Source organism: Corvus moneduloides, chromosome 2, assembly GCF_009650955.1.
Source record: "Corvus moneduloides isolate bCorMon1 chromosome 2, bCorMon1.pri, whole genome shotgun sequence".
Taxonomy (NCBI): domain Eukaryota; kingdom Metazoa; phylum Chordata; class Aves; order Passeriformes; family Corvidae; genus Corvus; species Corvus moneduloides.
In genome coordinates this window covers 31,315,540-31,328,147 of record NC_045477.1, presented here as the reverse complement: position 1 = coordinate 31,328,147, position 12,608 = coordinate 31,315,540, and the positions used below count along the sequence as shown (strand labels likewise).

General features: G+C 37.1%; 1 protein-coding gene across 1 annotated transcript in view; it reads right to left on the bottom strand.

Moving 5' to 3' along the window:
* Positions 1-12,608, bottom strand: part of ACER3 (alkaline ceramidase 3) — a 56,916-nt gene that overhangs the window by 18,613 nt on the left and 25,695 nt on the right. The window contains exons 3-6 of the mRNA XM_032098963.1: positions 11,256-11,308; positions 7,040-7,092; positions 4,781-4,862; positions 3,609-3,644 (exon numbers count right to left, since the gene is read on the bottom strand). Of these exons, the coding sequence (XP_031954854.1) occupies positions 3,609-3,644; positions 4,781-4,862; positions 7,040-7,092; positions 11,256-11,308 (224 nt within the window). The remainder of the gene's footprint in view (positions 1-3,608; positions 3,645-4,780; positions 4,863-7,039; positions 7,093-11,255; positions 11,309-12,608) is intronic.

Sequence of the window (12,608 nt, the reverse complement as noted above, 5' to 3'; positions counted from 1 at the left end):
TGTATTTAGAACACCCATATAGAAAAAAAAAAAATTATGGCAAATGAAATACCTTTTCCTGCCATGCTTGCTTTCTCCCACTTACTCAAAGTCCCCTTAGTAGGTAAATCCAATACTTGTATTTTACTTCTATCCAAAAAAAAAAAAGAAAAAAAAAAATCTGTGGTCATGTTGTTATGCTGTGATCAGCAAACACATCCAGGCACTCCTTCCCCTCCCTTTGGTGAACTGTGAGCAGTTTAGAACAAGAATAATCTGTATTTGCCCATCAGTGCATCTCTTCCATTTTGAATCAGTCGTCATCTTGGTCCTCAAGGTCTCCCAGTTATCTCTTCATTTCCTCCCCAGTACTCGCTGAGGCCTCTGAATTTTGTATCATCACAAATACTACCAGCACACTTTTCTTTTTCCTTCTACAGGTTGTTAAAAAGAAAACCAACCAAACAAAACGGTCCCACTACTGATTCCAAGAAAATTCAGGCTTTTCATAATCTCCTTTAGTAATTTTTCACCAGTCACTCCCTTACCCTACACCCTTACCCTACTACCCACTCCCTTACAATTCTCCGACTGATTGCTTTTCCAGCTTGCTTGGTTTCTCATGGGACACCACAACAACATTTTAGAATGCCTATTTTTTACATCACATTTCCTAATGTAGAAAAAACAGCTATTTGATCTAATTTTCATTAAACTTTTAATTGTTTGCTAAAATTTGCTTCAAACTCCCACAGCAGATGACTATGCAAATAAAACAAGTTTTCAGTTCTATTTGACCATTCACATAAATTGGCCCATTATCTGAATGAGGTTTTTGATCACTACAAGTGATCAGATATGGTATGGAGCAAGCAGACAAACCAGGATGGAACACATTGCTTTGTACGTGACAGCTTCCTAGGCCCCATTATATTAGGAAGAGGGCTACTTGTAAGACTTGAGTTGAAAAGTGTAACTTCCAGAGTAACTTCTACTTCCAGGGCTGTCTCTGTATGTCTGTGGATCACTCCACACAAGCAGTCAGTCTTCCCCTGCCCCTTTCCTTGTATAAGCACAAATATACATGTGGTAAACGGATGAACAACTAATCTGATTTAAAATTAATTCCGAGGAGAGTTTTAACCTGTTGAGATCCCCAATCAAATTCACATCAGAAAATAAATTTGTGTGCCAGATGGAAAAGAGAGGAGAGGCCCAGCTGTTTTCTGTGACAATGATGCTGGCTTAAAAACAACCGAACAGCTGGGATGTAGGGTTGTTTAGCACCTTGAAAATTAACACTAATAAATTTGAACATAAACAAGATACTATATGCCTGTAAAGGCCATTAATATATTTCTTTTAATCGATGAGGTGGCAAAAAATACTAGATGAGTTGTTAAGCAAGAATTGGTTTTTCCTTCTAATGATGTGCTGCCTCCAACTGCCCAAAACGTGCATCTCATCCCTCCTATGGTTGAAGCACTAAAATCCTTAAAGATCTCCTTTAATATAGGGAGGCAGAAAAAGAAGTTGGTCTCTGTTGCCACTGTGCCATGAATAACAAACTGAAATCACCTTCGTGCCCTGCTGGCAGCCAGCAATTTGAGCCTAAATTGTGAAGAGAAGTAGCAAGTAATTTGGGGAAAAATGAGACTTGGATCCTAGCTGCTAAATATAATAGGATCCTTTCTCCATTTTCACTGGTCTCCTTCCAGAGGAAAAAACCCACAACCCATACTGAAACAATGAACAATAAAAAGTTATCCTTGTAGTTATTCCTCTTTTTGCTGACAACTTTTAATAATCACAGACAAACACCTAGAGGAATCAAATGCTGCTTTATCTCCTGATACTGCTTTCTAATCTAGTTACAAAGATTGTGATTTAAACTACGACTGCATGAACATATTTAATTTTACTTCAAGTCTAAGTGACCCATTCAGTTTGAAAATGCTTACAGAAATGATTCAACTTTTTTTTTTTAAATGCACTCTAAAATAATGCAGAAGTATTAAGAAAATAACCTTGCTTAGCTGTGCAGTAAGGGAAATATTTCCTAAGGATTTACAATGTAATTGGCAAAGACTGTGAAAAAATGAGTACAGTACTCGAACATTTGGAATTTGGCCATAACTGTACGTTCTCCATAAAAATCAATTTGCAAAGAATTGTTGTAAGAAGTCCAGCACTTTTATGGATCCAAATATTTTCTACATTGATTCCTCATGTATAAATTATAACAGGGAATTCATATTCTGAACCTAAGAGAAAGCAGATGCAAAAAAATAAAGGTCTGGGGTAACAGTTAAAGTTTCCCTATTTCCCTCTTTTCCAAGAAGTCTATAAGACAATATCTATTGTCTTATAGTTTCTGTGACATGGGGCAATACCTATGCCAATGCATCAAACTGCACTATAATGAAGCTGTGATGTATTTATTCCAATAAATGTAGCTCAGGTAAATAGCTGATTAAAGAGATAAGAGTTCATTTTATAAATAGTAAATTTTGCCACTGTTGTTAACAAAACTAATATAAGTCACTTCATTCAAAACTGGTTATGACCAGCTCAGTAAAAGCACCAGAAATTGTCACTTTCATCCCAGCCAGTATATTTCTGCTGGAAATGTCAGTAGGGGAAAAAAAAGAAAGGATTTAATTAATATTACGAAAAAAACCCACCCTGCAAATTTCACTTTTATCTACCGGTAGGGCAACAATTCATGTTCCTAGGGGAGATTATTTGGAGCGGCTGAAAATTTATTCTCTTGATCAGAGCTTCACTAATCCACCAACAGGAGTCACGTATCACTTTTACAACTGCTGATGCAGCAGGCACATTTTGACAAGCAGTGGCACTACCAATTTCAGAAATTAAGGCTTTAAAGCTCTGTCCTGCAAGGAGCTCAGTGCTTTTTGCTTGGCAATTTTTCAGCTGTTATCCCTAATCAAAAAATCATAAATGAGGGAAAACTACCCATGGCATACAGAAATGAGCATCATTTCTAACCTCCTGTGAAGAGGTAAGTGGTACAAGTCCTATCCCCACAGGCAGGGGATGCACATTAATAGTCCTGGGCTGCTACAAAAGGAACCTGTACTAAATATGCCTTTAAGCCTGTGCAAAGCAGCCTGCTACCTAACCCTAGAGAGTATTCTGTGCTTAAATTCACCTTGAATTTCCACAAAATAAAGCTGAGTAGTTAAAAAAACCCAATAAACTAATGTGTTAAAGCAGAGAGAACATGGTAAGTCAATCAAGCCATCTTATGATGTAAGGTCATAGTTTCAAAGCAGCTGCTAATGGAAAATGGCAGAAAAAGACTCATTTAGGTCTTCCTGTCTCACACACCTTAGGGTCACCTCATTACAACTGCCACTGATGAAAACCATGGGAAATATTAGGTCAAAAGCTAAAACACAACACACATTGAAGCATTCTAGTTTTTCAGGTCACTAAGTAAGAGGATGGTGACACGACAGGCACCAATACTGCTTAAAGAAAAAGCAAAAGGCAAATTGCGCTTCCCTTCCATCTTTCTTCCAGCAGTAAAATACTGTAACACTTTCCACTAAAAAAGCATAGTTAAAAACCAAAATTTGCTGTTCCAACAGAGCAAGATTTACCTGATGGAATACAGGCTCTTTCAAATTTAGGTAAACCTGGAAAGATTAAAAAAGAGAAATAATTTGCAACAGAACCATCATAACATTATTCATCTAAATATTGCCAAGTCTTGTTCTGCTAGAATCAAACCATGAGTGCCTACTCATGCATGTTTAAAGTTGATTAAATATTTGAATTTTCCTCTGGCAAATCCTGAGGTTTTAACTGTGGAATTATTTTAAACTTAGAAGCACAAATAGAAACATTAACATCTAACATAAGACTTCTAATTTGATAGAGTTGAATACATACAAAAACAATTAAGATGCTGAAGTTACCAGATGTTCTTGGTACGCATTGCAAAAAAGAAAACATACTCAACTTTGATTTGCTATTATTAATGCTTTTGACAATAATTTAACATTTCAATTCATTTCACAAAAAGCTACTAGTTCTTCCAGTCCTTCCATTAAAACAGTTAATTTATGTTCTTGAAGAGGGAAGGGCACTAGACATTAGACATAATGTGCTACAAGTGTAAAAAATTTTAGGAGAAACAAAAGAGGCAAGGATTTTCGCAGCTGAAGATGACTTAAAATAATACTTTAATTTTTTAAGAAATGGTTATCAATAAAAATTACAAAGGAAATTCCATCTGTGGTTGACAGCCAGCACAAAACTAAATTTATTCATAAAGGAAGAACACTCCATTAACGAAGGGAGTCAAGTTAGCTGTGACACAAAAAAATTAGAAGCATTTTAACTAACAGTTAAGTTCTCTTCTTATTCTGCCTGTTTTAAAACACCAGTCTGCATCCTGGACTGGGTATCACAGTTCACTTTTTTGTAGTCAAACAGGATGATTCTATTTCTATAGATGAATTAAAGTGAAAGAAGGTGAGGAATACAGCTCATCCAAGGTCTCATAGCAAGTCAATGGCGACTGTTTTTCTCACTTTACTATTCTAGCAACTGGATTATTACTTTTCTTCTTCATTTATTCTATACAGGAGTTTAGATAGAAAGGTTTCAGGTTTCTCTGGCCAGCAACATAATTTCCCCAACAAAAGAATAATTTGTCTTTCTTGACTGGAAGTGACAGAGATTTAGTATTGCCTCTATAACATTTCTCCACCGTCAGAAAAACTGCCAACCTAAGGGTGAAAATGCCATATTAGAAAAAGTTACTTACTATGCTGACTACGACGCTGTATGTTATTAACAAGAAAAGCAGTGGATAATTGACTGTATTCTTGTACTTGAAACATTCGTACCTGGAAGAGAGGATAAAGGAGAGAGATAACATTCATCACTTACCATATAATGAATGCAATTTCCAAGGTATATTATTAAAAAAATTGTGAGAAAATTGATCTAAATTAGTTTTAGGCCCCTCAAGAAGTTCTAACTCCTCCAATAAAGATGCATTATTTTAGGAGAAAAACTCATACTTTTACCAATAAATGTTTTTAAAAAAACCATCTAAGGCAAAAAAACCCCCCAACACTGATAAGCTCAAGCATATGCCAAGAAGCAACCCACTCTTAGAAAAGAGTTTGTGAAGCAGAAGTGTTTTCAGAAGGTGCTCACAGGGTGATAATGGATGGCAAATTAGAAATTGGTTTCAAATGCAACACAGCTGTCAAAAAACATTACTGGCAAATGGCAGGGTAGGAAAAGGACTGCCTTACAAAACAGTGAACTCATATCTGTTAAGAATGTAGATTGTTTATGGTTTCACTACAGCTGCAGTGCAGTAAATTTGCTAGATTGGGTACTGGTAGAAGTGGAAGGTAAAACCACCTGACTGGTAGAAGTGGAAGGTAAAACCACCTGACTGCACCTGACTATGTAAAACAACCAATTAAAATTACCTTCACAATCTTTATGCTACACCTCAGTCTCAGCTGTGATGGAAATACACACACATCCCATACTGTATCTCCACCAGAAAAAAGGTCCAAAAAAACCCAACAAAAATGAATTTTGAGAAGCCCATTATCATCAGGGCTGGAGGAAGTTGTCTATATAATTCCAAGTTACATCTGTCTAGTTCCTTTGTTTATAAACTTTGAGAAACAGACACCATCATGAATGGATAAAAGGAAATAAAATACAAACACATCTGGGAAACAAAAAGTCTAAAGGCAGCACAATGTGCTACATTGCAAAATGGCTTGGTGAAGTAATTACATAGCTTGAGAACCAGCAGGATTGAATGATGTATAAGGGAATGTCCTGTGCACAACCACCTGCAACCTACCCTCAAGCAAACCAAAACAACTATTAAAGGCCTCCTAAACTACATATTAGCTCATTTTTTTGAACATTTTAATTGCTACCAGACATACATACACAGAATCTTATTAGAGCTATAAATGCAGTAACAGACTTCAGTGCTTTTGAAGATAATAGAGTAACCATTGCACAAAAAAAAAATCAGATAGATTTTTATAGCCACTTCTCATCCTTTCTTCCAGTCACATTCAAATCAGACAAAATAAATGCAAAGGCAATTGCAAGGAGATAGGGAGCTACAATAGAAATATTTCTGTTAAAAGAGGCATTATGATTCTGGTCCCGAATTTGTACAAATCACACTAATGTATGAGTCACATACTGAGGGCAATTTCCACAGATAGGGGTTTAGTCCTACAGCATTCCATCTCCATTGCAAGCTACGAGTAATCTTCACCAAGACAGCACAATTTTCAACAGCTGAATATTTGATAAGTTCAAAAGCAGAAAGACTTTTTTTTCCCCTTTTTTTGTCTGCAACAAGTTGATTTATCATTTGGATTTGCCAAGTGACACAACAAGTCATGTTAAATCCAGACCTTGCAGCAACAGCCAAGAAAAAGCCAACTTCGGGTATCGTTACAGTTGTCAAATGCTACACTGCTCCCAAAATTAAATGGGAGAAAACATCCTGGCATCGCATTAAGCTGTCACGCATGTTCCAAGACACTCTCCCCAAAATACGCATTCAACTCTTCATAAAATCTTTTCCCTTTAATTTTCCAGATGAGTGAAAAGCAGGTTTAGCCAGAAACCTGAAATTTGCATTTGAAGCCAGACTACATCATAGAAATCCAGTTCCAAAAAATTATAATGTTGCTAATTTTGTAGGCATTACTGAAGTTGATTTTATTATGGCTGCTGTTTTTATATAAGTAGCACTGAGTTCTGCTTGTATACTACACTAAATCTTTAATGAGTGGGGTTTTTTCCCTATTAAAAAAAACCAAACTGGTAAAATGTATCAAAATTAGCAAAAACTAGGACTAAAGCCAGCCTGGTACTCTAACATCATAATGCTGTATAAAACCAGATCTCACTGAAAGGAGTAGAAGCTTTCTCTCTATATGCACTAAATTTGGCTTCAGAGACTCTACATTTCAGAAGTTAACATTTCATAAATATTCAAGAAAAAAAATTAACAAATACTTACAGGCAGTAGACAAACACACAACAACTGTATATCATTGGCAGTTCATCCAACAGCTATAAAAAGCAAAGACATCAAAACATGAAAGCTACTTTTAACTCACAAGCTTGTCTAAGTTAATTAAGGAGAGGTAAGTCTTAAGTAAACAGGAGTTTTCAAGTCATTTGGATATCCATCTTCTTGACTGTACTCTCACACCCTGTTCAGCTACCAAAAGCTACTGCATTGAAAAGCTTATTACTCTGAATCTTTTGAAGATTAGGCTTCATAAAACCCCATGCCTTCAAAGAACCTTGACATTTTTGCTGCTCATACCTCTTAAAATATTTGTAAGAATTAGTTCTGTAAATCCAGGCTGAAGAAGACCATCCCATCTACAGCCTTACAGTCAGTAGCATCTTCTGACTTGACAGAGAAACCAAAACATAATTTTTCCATAGCATAAGATACAATTTTAGCCTATTAGGATGGGCAATATGCTTGCATGTTTACTTCCTAATTTTAGAAATTTTTTACATTGTTTTAATTCAGAGACAGGGATTTTTGTTTGTTTGATGTGGGGTTCTTGCGGGCTGTTTTGTTGATTTTTTTCCCCCCAGAAATTACAGCTGCATATAATGTTTTATTGTCTTAAATAATTTTTATACTTTGGGAGAAGGCTGGTGTGTTACAGCTAAAACAGTTATTTCTTCAGGAACTTGCCACCTTAATAGAATGGAATTAAAATTGTAATCATAAGAGAGTTGATTTCTCAATAGCAGGTACACTCAAAATTGCCATTTATCATTAGAAGGAAAGAGAATCATAGCATCATTTTCTTGTAAAACTTCTCATCAAAGAACTTTCATGAATTTCTGCTTATAAATATACAGTTAAACTTACCTTCTCTTAAGAAGGACTGAAAATCATGGAAATGAAAAAGCATACAAACGGATCAATGAACATCCACAGCCTCTGATTTCCAATATGTTAAGCAAACATTAATAGTTAGGGCTTTTAGAACTTTTAGAGCTTGACTTCTAAGAAAAACAAGAACTAGATGCAAAAAAGATTTTGACCTTTTTCCATTATCACTCCAAGTTTTTGATGGCCATGCCTGTAAAGAAATGGCTTTCCTACTACTGCTATAGGGTACCTAACAAGTTCATAACCATGCTATTCTGAACAATGAGACTTGTTAAGAGCAGTAAGCAGCTTACTCAAACCCTTTTATACAGCCAGCCTGATTCTGCTCGATTTGGGGTAATTTTCTAATGGCACAGTCAAAAACTGCATTGTAGCTTTGAAATTTCCTATTGAAGAAAAAAAAAAAAAAAGGATCTAATTCTTTACAGAAGGAGAGAGATGTATTATCCTGAGTGTGAAGTACCAGCTTGTTGTTATTTTGGTCATAGAAAGTTCAGGAAATGTTTCACAGTAGTGCTAAACAGCTCTGCTGACCAGCTGCCACTGATAGGGCAGGCATTGCTTCTTCCCCCACACTGTCTCTGCTTCTCTCCAATGAGGTGATCAGACTGGTCTGACCCATGGGGAGGCAGGTCGATGCTGAGCCAGCCCACAACCAACCTGGCAGTGTGAGGTGTAAATCCCAGGACCTGTTCATTGCAGGGTCAGGGACCACAATAGGCAGCACAAAGACAGTGTCAGGAACACTGATAGCAGCTGAAGCTAACCGGCATGTTAGGTGGCACTTTGTCATCACATCAGTTTATCTTTGCTGTTGTGTCTTAGAGGGCACAAAATAGAAGCAATAGCTGAATTCAGCTTTATAGTAATAGTATTTTATAAGTTCAGTGATGTGCTTTTCCAAGTCTGATAGGAGTTAAGCTACATGATTAATTCACATGGATGTTAAAGAGTGTGAGTCATTTAACACCTCATGAAAGAAAAAGGCGGGGGAAAAACAAGAAATACAATACAGGAAAATTTTTAAAATTTGGACAGGTGATTACACTCAAGTTCATATGCTGGCAGCATCTCAGGGACATTACAGTAGCAACAAAGAGCCTCTCGAAAGATCTTAGCTAGAATTTGCATGCAGAAGACAATGACTTTTGTACCCAAAGGAAGTAATGTTTCTAGAAGTACTGTTAAAGGCATGCCTGGACAATGAAGAACCATGGAAAGAAGGGAACTCAGGGAGCTGATTTCACTGGCCAAATGAGTCTTCTGGACTCTTGAGGAATGCACAATCAAGCAGATTCCCATAAAAATACAAGAAAAAGAGGTGATCTCTTCAGAAGTATTCTGAAAAACTGCTTTCAAGAACAGAATCTTTCATGTTTTTCTTAATTAAGCAAACTGAATTGATCATTTACAGTACTAAGACCACAAAACAAATGTAAAAAAAAAAGTCTCCTTGAACAGCTATCAGTGCTGATTTTTAACCATAACAAGAGATAAAGTGAATGAGAAAAGTTTATTTACTGGTTGAACTGCTTCCTCCATGGTGATCAGCAAGCAAGCAATTGGAATAATTATGGACTACTTGTGGATTTCACTTGGCTGCCAAAATAAACTTACTTTCTCTGCCTCACACAAAGCCTTTTACATCAGTCGACAGGATGATGCAAGATCCTGCTTCCCTCTCATCTGCTTCTGTCCCCACTTTATTTACCACAGTTCATAGGCCCCTTAGTTGTTCTGATGCAACACCAGAACTATTGGGCAAGTAGCAGCAAAGTGACTTGGATTAAAGTAAAGCCTTTACACACACACATACACACAAAACTGCCAACAACAACCAAAAAAAATAATCCCAACCAAACCCAAAAAACAATCCCCCCCCCCCCCCCCCCCAAACAAAACAAACAAAAACCCACAACCTCCCTCTTCATAAAAAGTTTAAAGTCTGGATAATTTTAATGATCATGGTTTCAGGGTACCCTCGCTCACATCTGCATCAGTGTGAGAAAGAGGATTTGCAATACCACAGTACAAACAAGCAGCTGAGGGAAGACATATGAAAAAGGTGGAAATTCAAGGCAGTTTCACCACAGAAGTGAATACAGGTAAATGGCACCCTAATTTGGGAAAGAGTAGTGAAATGGCTCTACAAACCACCTTTTTCATGCCAAGAAAAGCACCAAATATTCTTACACGGTGACAACGGTGTGCTCTCTGGAAGCTGACAGTGCCACCACATGGCAGAGAGATACAAACCAGAGCATTATGGAGGTAAACATCAATCAGTCAGCAATAGGTAGGTCCCATTGTGATCAGCAGAAACGCAGGACTTAATTTAGCTGCCACAGCATAGTTGCCTAATGCTACCTGAGATGCTCTATCACCTCCAATACACCCATCCAAGACTGGCAGATGTAACAGGAGTCTAAGAAACCTGCACCTCTGTGGGATGGAAGCTAGAGGCTTGAGAGAACACCCACACGGTGGAAAATAACACTAAACATCTCTGTTTAGACAAATGAATCTTTTTTGAGCAAGGATTGCCAATGGCAATGTCTGGAGAATGATTCAGCCCAGCCAACTGCCCCTCTCCACTCCACTGATTTAACTGTATTTCCATTGACTGTGGTGGGAACACAGACTTCCAGCACAGACTTTTAAATGCAGGTTTCTTAATTTTGAACAGAATCCCACTTCACCCTGACTTTAATTCAAAGATGCACTTCCTTCATCTTTGCAGACCTAAAAGAGGACGACAGGACAAGACTTCCAGTGTCCCTTTAGAAAACAGGAAATACCAGGACAATCCCTGTGCCCTGGGACTTGTCATAGAATGCTGTCTACTCAAAAATAAGAGAGAAGATGATGCAACTACTGCTACTCAGAAGATACTGATTTCAGTACTAATGCTACAGCTAGATATACAGAAACATAAAGATGAGAAAAGTTACAATAAATAGCAGTAACTCATTTATACTGCTTGCTATTGTGCCAAAGCTGTGGGAATTTTAAAATAACATCTCGTGTAAAAGATTACATGATTTCCCAAAGGATAAAGTTTCCTCTACCAACATAAGCAATTGATTATAGCTCTTACTTTAGATGCAAGTATATATTTCGTACATAATCAGGGGAAAATACCTATTGAAACAAGACCTGCATTACTGCCTTGTTGAGAGCAGGAGTCATGTACAATGATACTTAAGGTAGATTAACTCATTTTATACAAGTTCCACCTAGCCAAGAAATGGCAGTATGACTGTACAGCGAGATACACACAGAAAATGACTCACAGCTACTTATCAGTACTCACCTGCATTTCATACTTCAGGGTCATGTGGAAGCACCAAGATCCCAATCCTACAGCTGAAAACAAATCAAAACTATCATCAACATAATAGTACACACGTAAAATTTTCAGGTACATTAACTTAAATGCATGAAATGCATGCTTAGCAGTGAAAAAGAAATTAGAGTATCAGCATTCCACTGCAGGGACATACCCCCAATTTTCCACAGCTTTCTACTTTTTATATTAGTCACCAATGAAATCCCTGAATTTACGGGGCTTTGGGTGTGAGTGTCCTCTCTATCTCCTCTCAATACTGTGTCCTATGAACTGGGTGTAATCTCAAAGAGGAGAGGAGCAGAGGGAGCCCAGAATGAACGGAATATTATAGATCAATTTACCTTTTTCTTTTTATTTTTTAAAATTTTAAGTAAATTAAGATTTCTCTGTTCCAGTCCTTCTATAAGGCAAAGCATCATTCAAGTAACTAGTACTCCTGGAAGCCTCTCAATGTTTCTGCTTATTGCCCAGTTTTAAAACATGTATTTTACCAAAGCTTTGTCTCCATAAAACATGAGGCTAATAACACCAAGGGCTTGGGTTTGATCCCCACAGGGGCCATTCATTTAGGAGCCAGACTTGATGATTCTTGTGGCTCCCTTCTAACTGAGACTATTCTGTGATTCAAAAGCAGAAGTGAATTGCTATTACAACTCAGAACTAGAAATTCAAGGTACATAAACCAACCCCACATAGTATGGACTCGTTTAATGAAATGAGATCACCATATCTGGGCCTTCTACACAGAAAGATGAGCTTTTAAGAAATGATTTGTATTTATTTGAAATACTTTCTTTACACATTTTGAATTTACTTCTGAAATTACTTTATTAGACGTATGCTTTGCCTATACACAGTTTTTTCAGTCAGGCATGAATAATGCTTCTTGGAAGTTAGATTTCACTGTTTAGAGCAAAGCTAGTATAGTATTTAATGCATCATTCATTACTTTGAAATATTATCAGTAAAACACTCTCATTAAGCACCAGCTCAGTTTTATTTTGCAAGAACAAGTACAGTAATGTGATGTCTTGTCTTCCTTCAAGAAATTATGTTTTACCTCAGACTCCAGTTTCAGAGAAAGCCAAGTAATTTGCACTCAAGCCTTGATCACTGACTAGCGCTACCATGTTTTACGGCAGGAGCATCACCTTGTCTACACACACCAGTCAAGTTTCACTGATGCATAAACAAGAACTCTATCTCTGTGCACTCTGTAAATGATTCCCAAGACAGTCGAGACACGTCTGGAGATGCTTCCTTAGATGTTATTAATTAGAACTGTGATTATTACTCTTACCCAGTGAAATTAAATAC